The sequence below is a fragment of the Sarcophilus harrisii genome, chromosome 4, assembly GCF_902635505.1.
Source record: "Sarcophilus harrisii chromosome 4, mSarHar1.11, whole genome shotgun sequence".
Taxonomy (NCBI): Eukaryota; Metazoa; Chordata; class Mammalia; order Dasyuromorphia; family Dasyuridae; genus Sarcophilus; species Sarcophilus harrisii.
Window position 1 is genome coordinate 162,357,334 of NC_045429.1, and position 25,477 is coordinate 162,382,810.

Sequence of the window (25,477 nt, forward strand, 5' to 3'; positions counted from 1 at the left end):
ATCATAGGCCAAAAAATTAAAATTGAAACAAAACAAAGAATATAGTTTAAAAAATAGGAGCTAGTTGATATATCCATTTTATATTTCAATCACTATCTTCTTAAAGTGAGAAGGACTTCAAAGATTTTCTACCTTGGACTATATCAAAATATACTTTCTGACCTTTACATGACCTTTTTGCCTAATTAGCATTTATTCAACTTATTTAAAAAACAGGGTAGTCGTGGGAAAAGGATTGGTTCTAGAATTACAGGAATGAGATTTATATCCCATCTTTCAAACTTACTAAAATTAAGTCATTTTAACTATTTAAAATATCCAAATTAACTAAAAAGGACTTATAAAGGAATATGCCATCTGCATCCAGAAAAGACTCAATAGAATATGTATAGAATTATTTTACACACATATATCTGCATATGTCTATATATATATATTTATATTAGATACACACACATAGACACACACACATTATATATACATATACTCATATTTATGTCTAATGATAACTATCTCTAGGGTAGGAAAAAAGGGAAGAAAAATGTTACATGATAATTAACATGATAAATGATAATTTCTAAAAAAAGAATAGCAACTTGTACATAATAGATTTTTCAGTTTTATGTGTGACCTTTTTATTCTACTGTTATGGAAATTCTTGTTTTATATCATACATTAAAATAAAATAAGTAAAATTAAAAAAATAATCTAAGACAGATAGCTTAGCTTTCCTGGACCTCAGTTTCCTTATCCGTAATGTGAGGTGATGAACCAAGATAGTCACTAAACATCTTCCCTCCTTAATCATTTTCATCCTATTCCTTTACTAGGCTTAAAAGATGCTTTATTAAAAGCCCACCATTTCACTTAAATAATTTTTTTGAAATATGAAAATAGGGAGAGGTAAAGCACAGAGTCTTCTTAGGATTTTTGTAGGCATATCACCTGCTCTGTTTAATTGCTTGACTCTAGTTGAATAATATTTCACTAAAACGAAATTATCATTTGATTAATATTATTTATTAAACTCTGAACATCTAGGCTCGTGATTTTATTCATGACTATCCTAAACAAACAAAATCTATCTAGTATTTTCCCAAATTTTAATTTTTTGTATATATGTTGTAGTTTTTTTTTTCTCCCATTAAAAATAGTTTGGTTTGTCCCCTTGAATGTATTATTTCCTATAGATTCCTCTGGTGACACATTTGGCATATATTTAACAGGTTCTCTAAACTCAACATTAGTTTGAGCAACTAGAATTTTTTCCTTTTTAGGCAACTGTTTTCTCTTTTCTCAATCTGATCCATGATTTATGCTATTTCCTTTGCATTTTTACTCTTTGGAGTATGATTTCATCCAGAATGAAATGCTAATTCTCTGAAAGGAACAAAATTGCCAAAGTACAATTCATTCTTCCCTTCAACATCTTCCCCCTTAAAGTGAAGAATAGGTGACATATCAGGTAAAATAACATACTCTTAATCAGAGAAGAGGAATGTTCCTCATAAAGTTTAACAGATGATGGTAGACTCTGAACACATGTCCTGTCACATTAACAAACTTACTTAAGAGTTTCAAATGGTAGAAAACTCTATGTGCCAACTGGTACTCAGCTGCAAAAGCCATCATCAGTCTTACAGGTCAGAGCAGCTCAAATACCAATGTACATCATTTGCTACTGGGATACATAACCAAAAATAGATACACACAGGCATGGTGAGTGTCCACAAAGAAGTTGAGCTAAAACCAAAAATTGTCACTGCTGCTTAAAGAAGGACTAATTAAGTTTCCTTTTAAAGAAGCAAATTTGGAGAATGATGCTTATTTTAGAAAAGAACAAGGAAATTCCAGCATTTTTTTTTAAAAAATAAAAGCATGAAGTCTATTTAATGTAGAGATTTATGAGCAATAAGTCATTCCCAAGTCATCTCCGTGCTGCCTTAGGAACATTTATCTTTCCAAGTCAGGAAAACACAAAATTATTGTTATGATTTGTTTATTATTTTTTCCATGATTGGATACAGGAATAATTTTGTATTGTTCAGGGTATTGTAGTACTTACAGATTTAAAAAAAGGGTGGGGAGGAAGAAAACATAATTATTATTGTGATGCCCATTCAGTCCTAATGTTTGGTTATTTAATAGAGAAGAAAATTAATTGACAAATAGTTTTCTACATTGCTATATCTTTAAATTATAACTTTTTCCTATTATACTCCAATAGTCTTGAAAATATTGATGCATTTCCTCAAAACTAACAATTGGCTTTAATTGAAATAAATTATCCTATTGGCCCTTAACATGTAGGATAAACTATATGCCACAACAGTAACAATCTGCATAGCTATTTTACTTTATATCGGAATGGAAGGGGAAAGAGAATAGGAGGGGTAAGGGAGTGGAGATAGCATAGCTTAACAGTTGTTCCCTGAAAATATTTTGCCTTACTTTTAAATTCTTTGATTTCTAGTTTGCTGTTGTCTATAGTTTATAAGTCTGAATAGTCACTCTTTTCTACCTTCAAAAGCTTCTGAATCAGATTGAAATTATAATTCTATTTTTCTTTCTTTAATTATTCTGTTTAATTAATATTATCAGTATTAAATAGGTCAATGATCAATATTATGATTGATTAATACATGATATTGATTAGGATAAAAGAATGAAACATATCAAAAGACTCATGAGAGACAAATTCAGATTTATTTAATTCTATTCACTTCTCTAGGCATGTTTTTACAATTGCTGTTTTGTAATGCCTGGTAGACAGAAAGCACTTAATTGATATTTGCTGAATTACATTGAATTCCTCCAAATTTTAAGAATCAGCAAAAGGTAGGAATAATAGTCATGAAATGTCTATTTTGCAATTTAAGTCATCAAGCATTTGCTTAGTTATTGCACATACCAATATACAAGAAATAGATTAAAAAAAAAAAAAAAACAAGTGATTTGGTGGGAAAACTGTAGCAACCCAGAAGTACAGGAAAGACCTCATATAGGAAATGATATTTTAGCTGAACTTTGAAAGAAAGAAACCTTTGAAATTCAGGGATGAGGAAAGGGTATACATTCCAGGCTTGGAAGCTAGCTAGTATAATCATGAAGATAGAAATTAAAGGAGAACATTCAGGGGAGTTTTGCTGGACTACATTGTGGGTGAGAAGAAATGATATATGACAATGTGGGGAACATAGGTTAGAGACAGGCTAGAGACATGATATAACATTTTAAATGATGAATATATAAATTGTGAATGTGTTTGTACAATTACTTTAGTGTAGCACAGAGGTGACTTTGGGATCTTAAAGGTTGTGCTAGAATAGAACATGAGCTCTAGAAGGTTCTACAAAGCAGAAAAAGCTTCAAATATGGTACTGGAGATAGGCTTATATATATGTCATTCATGAATCAACCTGACTAAATTCTGGGTAGCTCATAATAATGTCAAAACTAACTCATATTTCCATAATGTTTAAGACTTTCAAGAGGCTCTTCTTACTACCATCATGTGAAATAGCTAGTAAAAATATTTCTTTGCTCATTTTAGAGATGAGAGAAATGAAGCTTTACAAGGCTATGATCTTCTCATGATCAAATGCTAGAACACTAAATGTTTAAGGCAAGATTCAAAATCAGTATGTAATAAACTGTAATATTCTTAGCTCTTTTTAGCACTGTGATGATTCAAGACAATTATAATAAGATTTCATATGAAAGATGCCATCCTCATCCATTCAAAGAACTATGGAGACTGATTATGGATCAAACCATAATATTTTCATCTTTGTTTGTTGATTACTTTTTCTTTCTTGTGATTTTTTTTCCTTTTTGGTCTGATTTATCCATATGATAAATATGGAAATATGTTTAAAATGATTGTACATGTTTATCTGATATCAGATTGTTTGTTGTCTTGGGTAAAGGGGAGGTAAAGGAGGAAGGGGGAAATTTGGAACACAAAATTATACAAAAATGAATGTTGAAAACTATCTTTAGATGTATTTGGAAAATTCTAGGTCTTTTGTTGTACCTACTGGGGTAATTCTGATTCTCCCTGTTTGGACAGAGTGAATTTTTAGCCACAGAAATTCTTAAAGTTCTTCTACTAAGTTGCAGAGGAGTTATATGTTGGTTAAGGGAAAGTTCATACAAATAAAATCACATATCCTTATAATAGGCAAACAATGAACAAGTTCCTTAGACCCTTAAAGAGACATTTTGATGGTCCAAGATGAATTGCTTCGGTATTTGAATTTTACTAAGTGCCTCCATATTGCACTATTACTAACTTAAAGATGAATACTTAATTCTATTTCTTAAGTCTCAATTCACTGCAAAAATACTTTGGTATATACTTAGATCCTTGATATGAAAGATACTAGGGGACCTGTTTCCAGAAAACTGAATAACTGAACCATGAGTGGTCATTCTGCATTAGCTTAGAATATGGTTGGGGAAAGCCTTTTATATATATATATATATATTAGCTGTGTAGCAAAACTGTCACTATTTTAAAATGGTCTACCTGCATCATCAGGGCTTTTGTTGCATTTCCATTCGAGGATGACAGACTTACATTGTACTATGAAAGCTTAGTTGATAACGGAGAAGGGAACTCCCTAACATTCTCAGAGTTCTAGAATATGAGAATTGGTCTAAAATGTAAAAGGCCTGCCTGTGAAAGAGTATTATGTCAGTTTCATCATAAACTTAAACTTTTGCTTTTACTAGTGATTTAGTTTCATTTTATATCACTTAGTTGTTTAACAAATATATATCAAACACCTACATGCAAACCTATATGAACACTACATACAATTCATTTTATGCAGCCTTAATTACTTGTTGGTAATAAGGAGGTTAATTATTCTTCACCTACAATACTGTACACTTAAAAAAAACTGAACTACTGTGGAAATGTCTTCATAAGAATAAAAATATAATGTGAAGCAGCCCATTATTCCCTGGAAGAAATATATTTTCCCTCACTAAAGATCTTCAGGTAGAGGTAAACCCAATCTTGATCAACAATGCATTGAATTAGACTCAAATTCACTTTTAGCTGTTTTGTGAGCTGTTAGAAGAGCAAAGAACTAGCATTGTTTCATCATAAACAATTTTCTTCTAATTTTATTTTTGTTTTTGCATAGGTAATTATACTGGTAAATCAGAAGAATACTGGACAAGCTCAAAAATGTAGGTTAGGAGATGATATACTTTGTTGGATTTAATACTGGTGGAATGATGAGGTTCATTTGGAAAGAGATTAGGCAGAAGTATGCAAATTTATATAAGAGTGCCACTACCAGCAAGTTTTTCCAGTACCAGCAAGTTTTCCCCAGCTCCACGATCTCTAAAGTTTCTATCCATTACTTATCTGAAGGCACAGAGATCCTTATCAATTATATGCATCAAGACAAAAAATATATTTGTCAAGTAAGCAGATGACATATAGCCAGGAAGGTCTGCTAACAAATGGACAGAATTAGGATATTAAAAGATCTAAACAGGAGAGAATAATAGAGTGGATCAAATAAAATGAAGCCAACTAGAGACAAAGTGTTACTCCACTTTAACAAAAAAATATTCACAGATACAATATGAAAAAGACAGCTAAGTGATCGTTTATAGAAGGGGCAAAAAAAAAAAAACAGAGTTTTAGTACATTGCAAGCTCAAGACAATTTAACATAGAGAACTACTGTCAAAAAAGCTAAGGCACCTTGGTGGTACAATGACTAGACCTTTGTGATTGGGATCAGGAACACTCATCTTTATGAGTACACAGCCTCAAATACTAGATGTGTGACCCTGAATAAGTTAACTCTGATTTCTGTAGTTTCCTCATCTGTAAAATGAATTGGAGAAGAAGATGGCAAACTGCTCCGGTAGCTTTTCCAAGAAAACCCCCAAAGTTAGATATGACTAAAATGACTAAACAATAATAAAAACCAAGCCTGAATTAAGATAAATATAGAACAAGGGAGATGTTAATATAGATATATTACGCCCTACTCAAGACCACATTTTATATGAATGGGATCACATTCTTAAAGGGGCATTGTTAAATTGCAATTTATTCATAGTTAGGATGGTTAGATCTGAAGACCCTGCCCAATAGATCAGATCTTCTGAAGAGAGTGGATATGTTTAACCTTGATAACATTTAGAAGAATCATGACAATTATTTGTAGGTACTTAAAAGGTATATTCTTTGATATTTGTCATTATTTACATAAGTAATATTGGTTCCTTCCATAGAATGTAAGTTCCTTGAAGGGAGAGACTATTTTTTTGGTTTTTGTATGGACAGTATTTAGGACTACAGGTATGCCTGGATAAGATTTAATTGGCTTGTAAGGTAGGTTTCTTTTGTTTTGTTTTGTTTACATGAACCTTAGAAATAGGAAAACGCTGGCAAATTGGAATTTGATTTATTATCTTGATTTTCTAGACTTAATGGAGTGTAAACAATGAAAACTAAAATTAAAGGGGATGTACATATTTCCTCCTTCATTTCATCACCATACTTTTACCTTTGTTTGACACATAGGAATGAATTAATTGATGCTTGTTGAATCAAATAGAACTGAATGTATAATCAATTTAGGTTTACAAATATCTGATGAACATTCACTAGATGTTAGCATTAGTCCTGAAGAAATCTTTCAACTGATAGTGATCATAATGAACAAGAAAAGGATCTTCCATGTGGTTGTGAAACTTAAATCAATCATAATTGTTTTAGACTTCAGAATGTAGACTTTAACACATCTGCAGTTTCAAAGATACCAGTGTGGCTAGCACTGCCCTATGGGTGGAACCAATCAAAAGGAAGCTGTTGATAAATAATTCCTCTTGGCTATGATCCACCCTGCCAATCTCTAGTCAACTCCACCATAATTCTGACCTAGGCTTCTTTTATTCCAGGCATCCCTTCTTTTTGTCCCACTTGGCTTGGATGCCTTTTCTGGGAACTATGTTTACAGTTTCTGTGACTCAGACTCAGCTATTTGCCTACATTCTTTGTTAGTCTCTTTGAATCTGATGCCTTGGTTCCCTGCTGCCTCCTCAACATTCAGCCAGACCTTCCCTTCCATAATGATACGTGTTAGTGAACTTGGCTTTTCCAGATTCATTTAGTGCTTCCTCAGCTGTCCATACTGACAATCCCACTGCAGATACCAGCAACCCATCATGTTGTTGTGCTTTGCCAATTTCAACAACAATTACAGGCTGGATTAACCTCTATGGCAGGGTTCTGACTACATCTGTTTCATCAGCAATACTTAAGATCAAAGGCCAAGAAAGAATAATTTTTTTAAAAAGAAATTTTGCAATATGTAGCTAATATTAAGTTTATCTTCACTAAGCCAGACAAAGTAAATCATGGTTGTGAAATTTACCAGAGTAGTTGTTATGTGCTGAACTTATGGAGAGTTATTTTCTTTTTTAAAATTAGTAAAAAAAAATAGTTTGGATTTTGTATTTACTTTAAAAATACACATATATGTTGATCAAATGAAAAGTAGAAAGTAGGGCCATTTGGTCAGTAAATAGGTATGACTATAATGGCAGCCAGCTCCCCTATTTTAGGTTTCATTCTATGCTGCTACAAGAAAAATAGGAAGATAATTTCTCACTTGTGTATCCAAAAAATGTGCATGTGCCTACAGACACATTTCAAAAGATTTGGAATCATATATTTAAGGTTATAATTATAATAGCAGGCATCATTTATATGGTACCTTGAGATTTTCAAAGTATTTTTTTTTATATACTATTTTATTTGGTCTTCCCAACAAGTTGGTGAGGTAGATGCTACCATTATACCCATTTTGCAGATGAGGAAATTGAAACTAACTATCTTGCCCATGATCACATAGCTAGTAAGTGTCTCAAGCAGGATTTGACATTATGCCTATTCTAACTATATTCCTAGTGCTTTATACACTGTACCACTCATCTGCCTAAAAGAAACCTTATAGGTCACCTAATCCAATCTCTTATTTGACAATAAATAAAGTAAAACCCAACTTCCAGTTGTTGATGGATCTGGAAGAAATCAGAATGCTGTAAAATATTCATAACTGGATGTTTTACAGTAATACTCATGACTTAATGACTTGTTACTGACTGAGATTACAAAGGAGTAATTAATGCTGGTAGCCCAAGGATTCTGTTTTAAGATCTAGTGAGATAGAATTTGGAATTCAAGATAAATTAGATTTGGTGGGGTCTTTGTATTCAAATGATATTCTCCATGAATCTGTGTCTTATGAGCAGAGTTTGAAATTACAATTTATTCAGTGTTATTTTTTTTTTGAAAAAGGAAAAATCGTAAAAGTATGGCAGTGTACAACTTCAATTGGACAGTTGTGTGGTTGCATGATTCTCAGAAACAAAAAAGTGTGGACCGAACAAATTGTAAGACTGTTATCCATGATTGATTGATTCACTTAGAACAAAAGTATTGAATGTCACAACTATTAGTAGCAATAAATATCAAGAGACACTACAGATATACTGTGCACTCAGCAGTATATTTCTGGAATTGTGTCAGTCTTCTCAATAGTATAAATACACATAAATAAATAGTAATGAGTAATATTGAAAATGATTAACAGTAAGAACTATTGGTGAGAGGAAATCAAACAAAAGTACCAGTGAATGTAATTGGGACTCTTAAAAATCATAGTGCAAGACATTCTTCATAGAAGAATATTTAAATAGGAACTCTCAAAAGCAAACCAAAGATGAGGGAATAGTAGGAACACAGGAGGCAGAAGTGAAGAAACAACATAACAGTAGAAATATATCTAAGGCAAATCTTCTTAAACTGTGTGTTGCAACCTCATATTAGGTCTCATATCTGAATTTAGGAGTTGAAAAATTATGACTTATTATCAGTAAATGGTTAATTTGTGCATCAATTTTATTTATATAATTGGAGCCATACAAAAATTTCTTGGTGGAAAAGAGATCATGGCTGGACAAAGTTTAAGAAGTGCTGAGCTAAGATATTAGAGCCTATACAGGAGAAATCAAAGCAAGTATATACCAACTCTTTTTTTATAAAGCCCAACAAATATCCTTGAAATTTAATACAAAGTAATTACTGAAAGACCAATAAAGTTTTGATTTCATTAGTCAGGCCCAAAAGGAAGAAATGCAAGGCAGACAGCCAACTAGCCTAAGAGTTAGGAAGACCTGAACTGTAGTCCTATCTCTGAATCATACAGATAATGTTGTTTTTTTGTCCTTCACTTACTCTAAAAGGATCATGGCATCAGGGAGATCATTATGTGACATGCAATTAAGCTGGATTTAAGTGGGGCAGGGCTACGGAAGATATCCTGCCTTCCTTTCTGTCATGAAGGGCCAGTAGCCAGATATAGATCAGGATGACTGGAGATGTCCCTGGATGTACTGGGAGACCTTGTATTTTTTAGGCTAAGATCTTTAACTAGACTAGTTGACTGAAGAGACAATCCCCAATCAGTGATTAAGATTAGGTAAGAGATGAGTTAAAGAATGACTTCTTTCACCTAGCCCAAAAAACTGACTAAAAGTGAATGTAAATAACTATAATTTCTGTTTTGGCCAGAAATTATGAAGGTCTTCTCCTGGATTTGTTTACTGGTTATATAAATTTAGGAAAGTTAAAGTTCCTCTAAGTGTCCAGGTAACTCTCTAAGAGGAGAAGTTGTAAGACACTGGTTGATGTATATTGCCAGAAGAGCTTTCCTCACCTGGAATTAGCCAAACCAATCAATTTTGAACCAACATCAGAGTTGGACAGTTTTTCTACCTGTTTAAAATTTGACTTCTACTATTTTTACAATGTCTCACTTGTAAGATGAGTAAAGTACTTTACTCACAATAGTCCAAATACAAATACAATTATATGTATGTATACACATATATTTTGATATATCTATTTTATATTTTGATATATCTATTTTATTTATGAATTATATTTGCAGTATATGCATATATATATCACACATATGATTATGTATATGTGTGGATATATATGTGTATACATACATACATATGGTCAATATTAGATGCATACTGTGTATGTATATATATATATAATATATACACACACACATATATACATACATACATATATGTATACATACATACACAAACATCTCTCTCTCTCTCTCTCTCTCTAGTAGGTGTATAATATTGACCATTATCTGGATAGACACATAACACAATTAGAATAATGTTCATTTTGTAGAGGAATAAACTGAAGTTGACAGAGATTAAATAACTCAAGCATGGTTGCACAGCTAGAAAATTTCAGATATAAGATTATAATCCTGATCTTCTGATCTTAAGTCAAAGCTTTTCCCACCTTACCATATTTACTACTGTGAGGAAATATCAGCATTATGTAAAATTAAGAACTAGCTCTTGAAATAATTATGAAATGAAGATAAGAAAAGTTTTCTTGGCCTGGAAAGATAGGAAAATCATCAAGAAGATAGGAATGATTTGCCTTACTTTTGAATCTGCTTGACTAGTAAGAAGCACAGGCATGAAGGAACAGATATCTATACCTCTCTATTTTTATGGTTAAATTATAAGTTACATACTCAAGTTATGGACCACTAAACCCCAATAAAGACATAATTTAAACAGTGTTCTAATGGTCACAAAATTAGCACTTGTACAAAAGAAGATTGTCAAAGAAAATGTGCCTGGCAAATTTTGAAAAGAAAAATATGATAGGAACAGGAGAAATATTTTTTTTTTGTTATTCCTTACCTTGCCATACTTCTGTGCATAGGACCCTGTGAGCAGTGAGTGAAAAACGATGATGGTTTCATCCAAATCCCAGACAAATACACGCTGAAGACACAAATGATAAACATCAACACATAACAGTGTTCTGGGAAAATAGAAATCCCTTTACAAGCAGAAAATCACCATGCTTCATAGATGGATATAATCTTGACACTGCATCATGGAAAAACATTTCACCTTATTAATTTACTTTAAAGTTAGCAAAACATAACCTCTGTAAGATCTGAGGAGCAAAAATACTCTAGATTCAAAAAGTAACTTAAATTTAAATATGTAACAGTACTTATCCAGCTACTTTCATCATTCACCATCAGTTCAGATAAAAAAAAAATCTGGTAAACAGATTAGAATTTTCCCTCCATACTGCATAAATAGATTTTTAAAAATACAAATGAGGTTAAGAAAGATGTGCAAATAAGTTTTATAAGCTGCAGGCTCAAATTTTAAAGCTGGGAGTTGATCTGGGTAATTAAAAGAAATTTGGGATGATCTCCTTTGGAAAGTAGAGAATCATCTTGGGAAGTAAATGGTTATCCATCTAGGTTATCTCTGGATTGTTTTTTCTGGCTTTTTATATGTTGTTTCTGCTTAGGTAAAATATATAATACCAGAAAAGGAAAGTTTTAGCATTAATAATGCTTCATCTCAGTGCTTCCTAATAAAAGTTGCATCTGAAGCTTTCAAGGAACTTAGAGTTGGAAAAAGACTTTAGAGATAATCTAGTACAAAATTCACATTTTACAGTGGAAGAAACTGATGACTAGATGGAAATACAAGCCTTCTAACTTCAAATAACAGTGCTTTTCTATATCATGTTGCCTCTCTTCTAAGTTAACTTCATTTTTAAATAAAGCACAGAGATGATTCAAAGTCTTTACATATCAAACTATATAGAGATTCATTTAAAGCTATGCTATTTCACAAATGTGTTTTTGGAAGATGTATTTTTCTTGACATGTGGGTTGAATTTACGTCAAAGTATTGACAACAAAGCCTTTTAAGATTTCATAGCATCAAATGTGATAATCAGAAAAATGATCAACATTCTTCTGTTTTAGCCTCTCTTGTTTGTGTCACACTGGAGAAAATTTTTCTCGGGCCTAGAAATTGCAAAGTAATATCATTTTCAAATTATTTCAGTTTTGTTTTTGTTCATTTATAAACAAGAAAGCCCTAAATTGTGCCTGCTACAAAATAGATAAACAAATTTATATTTTTATATATTTAACATCTACTGGTCATCCTGACATCTAGGGGAGGGGGTAGGGGGTAAGAGGTGAAAAATTGGAACAAGAGGTTTGGCAATTGTTAATGCTGTAAAGTTACCCATGCATATATCCTGTAAATAAAAGGCTATTAAATAAAAAAACAAAAGAAAAAAAAACAAAAATAGATAAACAATTATACATAAGGTTTTTGGCAAGAACTTTTTCAGCCATTTAATTTGAAATCATGTCTGTAGTTTTACAGAAGGCAGATTCTATTTTTTCAGCAGAAGAAAAGTTTTTTTTTATTTATTTTTTTTATTTTTTTATTTTTTACCATTCATCAATTAGAAAAGGGCATACCTCCAAGTCACTATCTGGTGGAGGTGATGGATTATTCTTCCGGCCTCTTCCTCGGGACTTTGACCCAGAACTCCTACATGTTCTTTCATCCAGGTCTTTGATGGGTGTGGAAGGGCTTTGCACTGTATCAAAATCTCCTGAAAATATAAACATTCATGTCAAAGTAGTGCTTCATTTGCAAATAGGGATAAGACATCAGAAATGATATAGATTATTGTTCATATTAACAAATCACTCTTTAATAGGAATCAATATCCAAATAACAAAAAGATTCACAAACCTTAACCAATAGTTTTCTTCTTTCACTCAATATGTAATGCAACAAAATTTCAATGCAACAAAGAATGGGCAGAGCCTTGGTGTTAAAATGGTATTTAACAACATAATAAATCACAAAGTCCCTCACACAATTAATAGGGCAATACAAACAGAAAATATAACCGAATGATGTTATCCATTATGACTTACTAATAACACTATAGTATTTTTTTTTATCATTGCTTTAGTGTCATGGTTCTATGTTGGTCACAACAAAAATAACACAATTATCTCAAAATAGATGAGATGGAGCAAGTGAGAAAAGTATTTTAATAAATCTAAAATCTAATTTAAACATATTCTACCATAAAGTAAAATGCTTTGGTTAACACTATATTCTTACTTCTGCAGAAGAATCTGCACTGTTTTTAGTTTACTGCCCTGTCTCTCATAATACATTTACTCTGTCTTGGTACATTCACATGTGATTTCATGCTGCAAAATATATTCCTAGTTTTCTCACAAATACAGATTCCTATGTAAACCTCACACAATCTAATAGACAGAAGGACTGTAGCCCACGATATCAAATGTATTTTAGGCCTACTGCCTGATTTCCTTTAAGCCTTACATCTTTTAGGCCTTGTAAATGTGGAGACATTCCAGCTCTGAAAGCTGAATCACAAGGGATAGCAGAAATTCTCAAATTCTTTTGAAAATTGTTGAGACAAGTAAACAGGCCATCAATGTCATTTTATTTTCTTCAACACACTTAATAAGGGAGCATCCTTATGCATCAACCATATAATTTTTAGCCAAAATATTTCTGTGAGCCACAAACATTTCTGGAACAGAATCAGTTATTGCAACCGTTATGATTCCATTAAATGCTGTCAAAAATATTTCCTACATTTACTTTTACTTTGAATTTTATGAAATGAAAGCTAGCAGAGGAGAAAATCTGTTCTGATAAGAAATAAATGGAATTTTTTAGCAAAAGTTTTTTGAATAATAACATACCCATGGTTCTATGTATGATCATGTATTTTTTATGACCTGAAGTATTCCAACTTGACTTCTTTTTTCTTCCTCTGAATGTCACTATACTCATTATACTTTATTTACCAATGTAGCAGAAGGGATTGCCGAGGTAGATAATTCATCACTCATTTATTATGTTGCAACTATATGATAATCATTGTGCTAAATGCTGGTGATATAGAGGAAAAAATGAAATAACCTTTGCTTTAAAAAGTTTTGGGAAGCTGGGTAGTGCAATGGATTCAGCACTGGGATTAAAATTAGGAAAACTCATCTTCCTGAATTCAAATCTGACCTTTGATACTAGCTGTGTGACCCTGGGCAAACTTTTACCTCAGTTTCTCATCTCTAAAATGATCAAGAGAAAGAAATGGCAAAACACTCCAGTATCTGACAAGAAAACCTCACCAAGGGTGGGACACAGCTGAAACAACTGAACAACAGCAATAATCGAGCAGATTAGGATAAACAAGGGAAATAGCTTGGTGCAGATAACATACAATAAATTCAAAATAAATACAAAGTAATTGAGGGAAAGGGGATAGACAGGAATTAAGCCTGGAGAAATGAGGAAAAGCCTCTTATAAGAGGAAACAATTGAGCTGAATCTTAAAGGGAACCAGGGTTTCTTGTAGTAGAAGTGAGGATATTAGCATTTTAGGTGTGAGGGACAGTATAACAAAGATATATTTAGAGAGGACAAAATTTTAAAAAAAATGTCAATACAGAAGACAAACTTTTATGTTACTTAGAAGTAAAGTTCTAAAATGATGGAAACAGTATAATATGAAATAATAAGATATTTTACCTAGAAACATTTTAGTCACCTTCAATTTGGACAAAAATTCCTTTTTCAAAAAGTGGCTTTATATGGACCTCAATGTTGATACATATCAGGAATACTTGGTTAATATGTGTACATCCTACTTTTAGAAGAGCATATAAACAGTCATTAGAAGGTTTGCAATTAACTGTGAATGGTTAATTGTTTTCTTCACCAAAGATGGTTTTTCTTTATATTTTTATTCTATAACACAAATATAAATTTGTGACTCTTCATTAGTACACCTTAATGAAATAAAAGAACAGTTATTGATGGAGGACTCCATGTCAGTGGAGGGCTATAGAAGGAAGAAAATTATAGAAGCATATGCAGAGAAAGGAGGACTTTACACAGAAGAAAATAGAAGCACACACAATAAAGCATTTACGGCTGTACATAGTGAAAAACACCAAGTTTTTCAATTTAATGGCACTGAAAAGAAAGGGCAAACTGCCTTTGTTTTTTGGCAAATCTCCATTATTCATCTATGTTTCCTTCATAAGTGTTATGTCAACTAAAGTTTCTACATTTATCACATAGATTCTAAGTCTTAGAAAAACATAATCACTATATAATAGGATGAACTCACATTTTTTCAGTCTCAGTCTTCCTGAAGGCCTTGAGTTCCCTAAAAGGCATAAAAGGGCCCAGCTTTTTGTACTTTGGCCTCTCAGATTTAGTATCAGAGAATAAAGAGTCTCCATATCCTCATGAACCACTGACTAGACACATTTTCAAATGGAGATAAAAGGAGCTCAGTGCCACTGTGCCCTTTGTGCATATTCTTGATATGCTAGTGTGAAGTTAACCTCCTCCTTTGTTAAATATTCAGCAACTAGTGAGTGCCATAATTTATTCAAACAATAAATCTGAATTAAGAGGATCTGAGTATGAGACCCATGTTTACAATACAATTTAGAACAGCAAGAATCCTTACAGATTATTTACTGCAAATTCTTCATTTTAAAGATGAAGAAACTAAGTCCTAGAAAAGTAATATGACATTTACAGTCATAGAATCACACAAAGGTAAAGCTGAGAAGAGATCTTAGGGGTCATCTAATGTGACCTTTCATTTTATGGATAAGGAAAATGAGTATAGAAATTGTTAAAAAAAAAAACTGTCAAAATTGGTGGATTGTACAGAATGCTGTGTTTGGAGTCAGTGGTTGTGAGTCTGATCCCAAAATTTTTCACTTACTGCCTATTTGATGTTGGCAAGTCATTTAATGTTATTGGGCCTTGTTTTTTTTTAATGCATAAAAATGAGGTGATTGAACTACATGATCTTAATGGTCCCTTCCAGTTTTAAATTTATGATATAACACTTATTTTCAGCCCCAGTCCTTTCCTTCCAGTTAAAAGTTACAATTAATCAGTGTCCCTTGTCCTGATGGTCCTGTCATTTGATTGATTGACTAATCTGACCAACTGATTTGTGATGTGATGTTAAATCATCATGTCACATTATTCTGACAGTTGGATTTTAACTGGATTTCTGTTTCCTAGTAAAGTGTCTTGGTTATGGTCTCATGGCACCAATAGTCCAGTTTCTTACAGATACAGTTAAGTGAAAGCTACATTTTCATTTTTTCTTATCCATTTTCTTTTTCTTAAAAAAACAAAACAAAACTAAAATACAACTCTTGGCTGAAATAGCTAAAAAAGAGAGGTCAGTTTGTTAGTCTACCAAAAATGATATAGATCTATGTATTCTTTTTTTGGGGGGTACCCTAAGTGATATTTGTTATTATTATGTTATTATATTGTTTATCATTATCTTATAATTCCTTTTAAACTGAGATATCCATTTATCCATATCCTTTTATATTACTCTTAAATCTTGCATAAACTCTCTCAGCTTATCTGCTTTTCCAAACTATGAACTGTTGTAATTTTGGAATAATTAGCTCTCAAGTCCAAGAACTATATACTCCAGTCATACTGGTAGCTTAACTTAATCCCTTTGACCATTCCCTCTCCCCCCCAAGATTCTCTTTACCAAGTACTTTGTTAGTAGGAAATCTCATTTGACAAATGTAAATATAGTCAATTGAAGAAAATTTTTAAAAGAATAATATTGAGAAAACAGTTTCTGGTAACAATTAAGTTTTTTCCAACTTCTACCTAAACACTGTTATAATGAGAAATCATCATTTACCTTCTCCTGTATCTTTACAAAATATATGCAAAGATTATGAAGTTCTGTAGTTGAAAATATTTTGAAAGTTCATGGTTTTTATGGGACATTTGTTAAAAAAAAACACCAGAAAACAAAACAAACAGAAAAAAATCTCCTTCTGTATTCATATGGTTAGAAAAAAAATTATTTTTAACATATTGCCTGACTGTATTAACAATTTTTTTCAGGAGCAAACATTCTGAATATTATGATAGTATCATATAAACTAATAAAATCATTTTTTAAAAACACTACTTGACATTCAGAGCCAATGACATGAAATCATATTAAAGGTATGACAATGAATATAAGCTCCCTGAGAGCAGGGGTTTTTTCACTTTTGTATGACAATGAATGTAAGTGCCCTGAGAGCTGGGGTTTTTTCACTTTTGTATTTTTATTCCCAATGACATAGCATAGTTCCTGGCATATTAAGTATTTAATAATACTTATGAAGGATCTATCATAGCCACTATTCATCTAGTCAATAAACATTTATTATGTGCTTACTATGTCTCAGGGCAGGTAAGAGGTACAATGGATGGATTGCTGAATCTGGAGTCAGGCAGAATCATCTTTCTGAGTTCAAATCTGATCTCAGATATGTACTAGTTATATGATCCTGAGTAAAGTTATTTAATACTATTTGCCTCAGTTTCCTCATCTGTAAAATGAGCTGGAGAAGGAAATGGCAAACCACTCCAGTATCTTTGCTAGGAAATCTCCAAACTGGATCATGGACATATTTGAAAAAACAACTGAACAAAAAACATTTGTCAGTCATTGAGCATAGAAATAAAAGCAAAAGATAATCACTGTCCTTGAAAGGCTCAGGTCTAATGGGGAAGACAATGTGCAAACTATGTATACACTAGCTTTTAGTTGAAAAGTTTTTTGTTTACATGCCAGCACAAAAATGACCAATAAATTAAATATACCTTAAATGCCCTAGTACATAGCATTTTTCCTTTTTAAATTGTTCATTTAAGAAAACAAAAGCAATGCATCATAGTGGATAGATGAATTTAAGAGAAAAGATGACCCTCATTTAAGTCCTACTGAAGGCAGATGTTCACCTTTCTCGTGTAACTATAGGGAAATTACTTAACTCCACAGTGCCACAGGCAACATTCTAAGACTTTAAATTACAAATAAGTTTCAGTTCCCAATTTGCAGAGATTTACATCAAAGAAGAAAAGTTAATCTAAAAGTCTTTTCTTTTTTCGATTTTTCATGAATTACTGATCACCAATATATCTGCCTATTTCTTTGTTGTCATGGAGATAAGTTGTCATGAGAAAGATGTATGATTTGACATATGAAGAACTAGAATAGTAACATTTACTAATAGAATTCAGTAACTAGTCTAGAAATCATGTTGTCTTTGTGATCAGTTGTTTACATCATTGCATTGAGAAATGAAGGCATTTATCCATGAGTCTACATGATCAGCTGCATTTGTATCCAGATCTTTCTTAGCTTGGTCCTCTTTTCACTATTATGCTGTTAGATTAGGATCCCTTATTATGCTGACTTTTACAAAATTATTGCACACTATAAAGCAAATGCTGCTTTTCAATACAAATATTCATTCAAATTAAATGCTACAAGTTAAATGGTTTGGTTCAAAATAACCTTGAGGTAAAATTTCTTAAGATCATTCAATGTGATCTTTCTAATCTAATGCTTTCAATATCCCTAATATCATTATAGTCTTTTTCCAAGAACATTACTATGAGGCAGATGTAGATAGTCATTTCTGGAGGTATGTAAGCTGATCACTACAGTAAAAGAGGTTCAATCGATTATTTGAAATTTCCTGACTCAGGAATCAACTGAAGATATAATCTATTCCAAACCAAAATTGTGAAGTCAAGAATATCGTATATCAGGTGCTGAAGAACCAGTGCCTGAGCAGTAGCAAAGCCTTCAATATTTACTGATGGCTCAATATTTGCTGATTCTAAATGGTGAGTAGAATCTCAATGAGCCAGAAGTCTGGTGTCTTATGACTATCATATTGGCAGACAAAACTAACTAGAAGATCTATCATATCAAAAAGGAGATGTCTCCTTATTATTATTTTTTCTTTGAAATGATAACCCAAACAAATTGAAGTTTTGTCCAATTTTTATGACAATGAGACCCAAAATTACCATAGAAGTTGGCAAGCCTAACCTAGAATGGGCATATAGTATAGATCATCTTTTATGGCAGCTGATCCAAATGGAATTATACTGACTCTGGACTTTGTGGAAGTTCTGTTGTGTCTTTAGATAAAAGAGTAAAGACTAGAATTTTAACTCAACCAGTCATTAAATACTTGGTGATACTTTTTTTTTTCAATCAAAAAAGTTGGAAGTTGTTCATTCCAATACCTGTGCCAAATTCCAACTCAAATAATTACAAGACACATTTACATACATTGTGGGGGAAATTAAAATTGCTTTGGCTTTTAGAATGATCATCTTCATCAACAGAGATATTAATGAGGTCCATTCTATCAAAACTATCATATATATTAGTAATAATTAGCATTCTTCCCTTATTATAGTCTTAAAATAAGATACCATGGGGCTCTTTAACAATTACTGTGTTCCTCTTCAAGAGACTGGGCTTCAATTCAACAAAGAATGAAGTGATCCATTGTATCTCTTACTTATCTTGGCACATTTAAGAAGCATAATTAGCTAATGTACTATAAAGTGGATTTAGGTCCTCAGGTAAAAACAAAGGTTTTTCAAATTACTAATTGTGCCTAATTTTAAAGAGTTTAAAACTACATTCAACACAATGGAATGTAGTAAAACACTCTCTAGTTTTTCTTAACATTTTAATCTTCATCTTAAAAATATAATCGCAAATCTGAAATATCTAGAAGATAAATTTCACGTTAATGGCAGTCAAAAATCCTTATAAAGATAATGAATTTAAAAGGTCTGTTCTTAATTACTGCAGTCCAATATCCTTAAATCTTTCATAAACCTGCTTAATAGCTAAAGTACATAACTGAATGCTATTTACAGTTTCCATCTACTATTAGTCATTACCAATTGCCCTAGGCTTATTCTTAAACCAACACAACACATGATTGCATAATTATCCTTTAATCAGTATTGTAACTAATAAGTGCACCTTGTACATTCTGGGTATTTATATATGACTTTTATTTCATTAGGATAATCTTGACATCAGAACGAGCATCTGTCTTTTATTGAACACAAGGTATGTTTCTATTTTAAAGATGGCAAAAGTCACTAATAGATTTTTTTTAAACAAATGAAAATGCAATCTCTTTTTCTACTTGTATTAAAGGGGAAGCATTTTGGTTTCCCTCAACTCTATGCACCAAATTCCAAATTGTCACCAAAAAAAAATCATGGTGGAAAATTTGGTTAATTTTTGACATAGCATTAGTTCATTAAATAAAATCAAACTTAAAGTGACTTTAATTGAATAAAATCAGTTTCTCAAAGAAAAGAGAATTTTAAAAAAATGATTACTAATGAGATAAATATTATTTATACATAGTTTAACTTTATTTAAAAATGATAATGAGTAATGAATCTCTAACTTTCAAAAGCATTTTGACCATCCTACTCAGCATCAATAAACAATGATAACCCCAAAAGATTATTTTTTAAATTTCCAGGCAAATAAATTTTCTACCAAAATTCTCATGAAGCTCAGCTCTATAACATTAAATTAAAGATTAACATATTTATGCATTTATACATATATGAATAAATGTATTAATGTTTATTCATAGATATTTATATATACATATATTTTTCAAGTATATATGTGTATGTGTATATATGCATTATATATGCATATATAAATATGTATTCAAAACACTGGAATGTTTGCCTTTGTTGATTAATATGAACCAAATGTTCAACCTAAAGATCAATTACTCTTTTTTTAATAGAATCTTACCTTTAAAAGTATATCAGGACAACAAAATTTTTGTAATCACCCTACAATCTATTTATTTATTTATTTTAGCTTTTTATTGACAGAACATATGCATGGATAATTTTTCAACATTGACCCTTGCAATCACTTCTGTTCCAACTTTTCCCTTCCTTCCCTCCACCCCCTCCCCTAGATGGCAGGCAGTCTCATACATGTTAAACATGTTAAATTATATCTTAAAGACAATATATGAATTACACTATAATTTAAGGGGAAAAATTTCTACTATCAGATCCATCTTCCCCAGTAATAGTAATAATAATAATGATCATAATAATCACATTAATGACATTAATATATTAAGTTTTAAAAAGCATTTTACATATATTAAAGAGCTTTGTAAGCAAACAGAAATTGTGTGTGTGTGTGTGTGTGTGTGTGTGTGTGTGTGTGTTTTCCATTGATGGAAACTTAAACACACATTGTTAGTCTTGTATTTAATTCTTCTTTTTAAGGATCTAAAGTTTGCTTATCCTATTGATGTTCTGGGTTCCATGGACACAATTGAACAACTGAATAACAGCGGTTTGAAAGTGTTTTTTTTTTTGTTGTTGTTTATTTGTTTTTTTTTTTTTTTAATTCACCTGGAGTCTTCTACCCATTACTAAATAACATTTGTTATTCCTATAAAGTCAAGTGAAATAATTCTAATCTTATGTTCTCAATAAATTTTCTTATCTTCAATTCCATCAATTAATCCCTATGTAGCATTTCTTATCTGACCACTCTCTTTTGAACATTCTTCAGCCTATGTTCTTATTGTATACTGACTATAAATGGACACAGTATTTCAGATCTGGTCTGACTAGAGTGGAAGATAGGGTGATAACCATTTTCTCTCTTCTGGATATAATGCCTCTCTTAATGCAGCTTAATATAGCATTAGGTTTTTTGGCTGGCATGTTACATTATTAAGTTATATTGAGATTATGGTTCAAAAAAAAATCCCAGATCTTTTTTTCTTCTTCAGAAACTGTTATTTAGCCATTATGTTTTATCCATTCTGTACTTGTGAAGCAATCTTTTGAACTCAGGAGTGGCAGTTTGCATTTATTCCTATATCCTCCTTTCTGCTCAACCATTCATGTTTCAATACTTATTCTTAATATGGAAATTAAGAAAAGATTTATTTTATAATTACAAAGTTAGTGAGTAGAAAATCCTATCAGATATCAGAGTTTATCTAGAATAATTTCTTATATTCATATATATATTATTCATTTTCCCACCTCTTCTCCAACCAGAAATGTGCTGAAGCTACACTTATACGGATTCAAAAGAGTCAGTAATTAATTTTTTAGTAGGAGCATTCAATTCTTTGGAAACTGGAAAAATGGTACAAATTAGGACTTGATATATATATATATACACACACACACATACATCTTTGGTTAATTGCTAAATTTAAGATAGTAATGGAGAAAATGTTAATAATGTAGATTAAGCTTACAAGTATCTTACAGGTTTTTTTATAGAAAGATATATTGCTCAACAAAATGAAAAGTTCTCATAATATCTAAAGTATGACATCTAACCCTATGATTGGTATAGGTCAAAACCATGGTAACTATCTGAATGATCTCCATCACCATTTTGAAATGTTTCCCACATTTTAGTATATACAACAAAATATCTGAAAGTATTTCACCTGAATGGATATCTGTACCTGGTTGACTGGTCAGTCCAGGAAGAGATTCCTGCAACTGATAGGTTGATGACGATGAAGATGTGCCATCAGCTGTATTATTTGAAGTCATATATGCTCCATATGTTGATGCTGAATAATACTGTGCATATTGGTTTTGGCCAAAGGCTGTATAGGATGGATAATCCTGAAACAATAATTGAAATACATTAACATCTGGGAAGTGCCTGTCCATGCTCTTCTAGAAATTTTTCATAGATGAAACTCCTGCTGAAGGCTTTCTTCTGACTCTTTTCTTTTTCACAGATACCACTATAATAGTATATTTATTCTAAGAAATTAAATAAAATTGTTTGAACCCTATAGAATTCAGAGGAACAGGAAGGTAGAATGTAAAGAACATTGGATGTCTAGCAAGGGGACTTACATTTTAAGTTCCAATTCTATAAATAATTACTTGAGTAATCATGGGCAAATTATTTAATCTTTCTGGACTTCAGTTTGCTTATGTGTAAATAGAGATGTCAGTGTTTATAAAATCTACTTAACAAGGTTATGATAGAGAAATGTGCTTTGCTAGCTATAAAGTACTATTTAAATATATACTATTATTCTACATTGTTATATTTCAAATTAACCCTGGTGAAGTAAAGATATTTTTGGTGGTTATCTTGCACACTCAAAGATGCTTAATCATTCTAAGCAATGATTTGAATAGCCCTTGGGGAAAAAATGAAAAAAGAGAAGAGTTTAAAAAGTCTTGAGGGTCTGCAAATTCATCCACTAATACCTGAGATCCTCATCCATACAAAGAATGTGACTTTTTTTTTCTCATTTTCCACAGAGACATTTTAGATAATTATTAGCAATTTGTTTGTGTGCTTTTGAATCAAGATGGAATAAAATGCAATAAATAAAACCTTTGAGTACTGGTGTGAGATAGCTACATCTGAGTATTAGCCCATCAAATTTGGAGATACTCATCAAGATGTCATAGTGGTGGTAAAATGTTAAATTATAGCAACTCTTGAAAATATTTTATTGAATCTAGAGTGAGTTAAATCCTAATGGAAACTAGTAACAATGTTAATGAAATTATATGTTTTTACCAATCTAGTATATGGTAATATTAGTTATTCAAAATTCTGTTTTTTTTTAAACAACTTCTATGACTAGAAATATAACTGGGAACCAGAAATCAATCAATCATTCAAAAATACCATTATAGAAACAAAATGGATATCAATAATTCCCTATATTTACCAAAAAAATATCCCTCAGGTTTCTTACAAAGAGGTTCTTTAGGCCCTCATTTTGAGCTTATCAACTCTAGATTTATCCAAATTCTAATATAATTGAATTTTTTTTTCTGAGTCCATGGCAGACAAGTAGCAACAAATTAGAATGAGTGCTAAAGGCATACATCCAAACTCCACTAATAACTAAGAGTTAACAGCCTACCAGCATAGGAGGAGAGTATGGAAGAAAGTGCTAATTTGGGAGCCAGAGTAAGTTCTTACTCATATGGCCTTAGTCATTGAAATGCTCAGGATTCAATGCCCATATTTATGAAATAAGGATATTTGACTAGAAGATATTTAAGATTCCTTCAAGCACTAAAATCATGTATAAGGGATTAATGTATTACAAGAAACTACTGGGATTCAAAAAAAGTTACAAAACTCTAGAATTCTTTAATGTCTAGACAAACAAGTCTTCTACAACTCAGTATGTTCTAATGGTATCATGTCATGATCTAGCACAATAAATGATATTGATAATAACTCTGGAATATAAAAAACCTATATTGTGGCCAGTATTCACTATTTAAGATGTAAAAAAAACTGTGTAATATATTTTTTGGGAAAATTGAATTAACAAGAATAAAATAACTATTTTGGAGTCTTGATAATAGCAATCCTTGGATATCTATGAGAAATTTTGTAACTGAGAACAAAATCATTCATCAGGATTTCAAATAACAGAATTTTATTGTATTGAAAACTCATTTGCAAAAATGCAAATTAAATATTAACATGCAGCAATTTTATAACTTGAGTGAAAATTTTTCATTAAACCTGCAATATTAAAAGTTTTGCTTTAATTCATACCTGCTGTGAGCTACTGAAATTCGCTGAATTGGAAACAGAATTATTTGCATAAATAGTAGATGATGGTGTAAAACTAGAACCTAGGGGTGAAGAACAGAATATGTTTTAAAGTTATTTCTTACAGTGTTTATAAAAATATTTCACTTTAAAAAACTATACAAACTTTAGTTAAATATCAATATTATTTTAATCTATTATACAAAAAGCAAATACTTGCAACTTTGATGTGTTTTTTCTATATGCAAATTTAAAGAAAATATTTTAAATCATGATTTTATTATATCAACTATTCTGTATAGAATTAATATTTATAAAAATGAACATTTGGGAATTTTACTATGTAATCAATCAAAAAATTCCTATAAGGTTAAAAAGTTCATAGAACCTAAAATACTTTAAGTTCCATGCCACTGACTCAAATTGAGATTGTTTATGATAAACCATAAAAGCTGTCTCTATAAGAAAGTATATGTGCATGTTATATTCATTTTGATTAAAAACACCAAATATGCATTCTTCATCCAATTATTTGTTTCTGTGGTTCTGGTCTACCAGGAAGTGTGGAACTAAAAATGGCAACAAACTTAGAGTTGAGAAAGAGATAGAAACAAAAAGAAGGCAAGAGATAGAAACAGAAAGAAGGTGAAAGAAGAAATGGAGGGGAGAGGAAGATAGAAAAGAAACAGACTTAAAACAATTCATTTTAGGCAAATCAACTTGACATTTTACAGCTTAATTAACTTATTGTTTAATTGAGTATTGAAAAGAGAAATCAGTGAAAAAAGGTAGCTTTTTAAAACATGACTTAAAATGCAAAACTAACATTGAAGTAAATAAAAATAATTCTTTTGAAATAGTATTTTCACTCTATCACATGTTTTTTTGCAATTACCATATAATAATTAGAATTGACCTTCCTTAAAAAAGAAAAACATCTGAAATTATAGACATCAAAATAAAAATCAAATGATGTTTATAAAATTAGACAGTTGAATGTTTGTGAAAACAGAAAAAAATGAAAATCTTACTTTTTAGGTATTACATT

General features: G+C 31.2%; 1 protein-coding gene across 6 annotated transcripts in view; it reads right to left on the reverse strand.

The window, feature by feature from the left end:
* EYA4 (EYA transcriptional coactivator and phosphatase 4) overlaps nt 1-25,477 on the reverse strand; it is a 296,329-nt gene that overhangs the window by 36,097 nt on the left and 234,755 nt on the right. For 3 of the 6 annotated variants that reach the window (XM_031964240.1, XM_031964239.1, XM_031964241.1), the window contains exons 9-12: nt 24,433-24,512; nt 22,325-22,508; nt 12,395-12,531; nt 10,788-10,871 (exon numbers count right to left, since the gene is read on the reverse strand). In XM_031964240.1, the coding sequence (XP_031820100.1) occupies nt 10,788-10,871; nt 12,395-12,531; nt 22,325-22,508; nt 24,433-24,512 (485 nt within the window). The remainder of the gene's footprint in view (nt 1-10,787; nt 10,872-12,394; nt 12,532-22,324; nt 22,509-24,432; nt 24,513-25,477) is intronic. The other 3 variants (XM_031964244.1, XM_031964242.1, XM_031964243.1) reach the window with 1 other exon arrangement.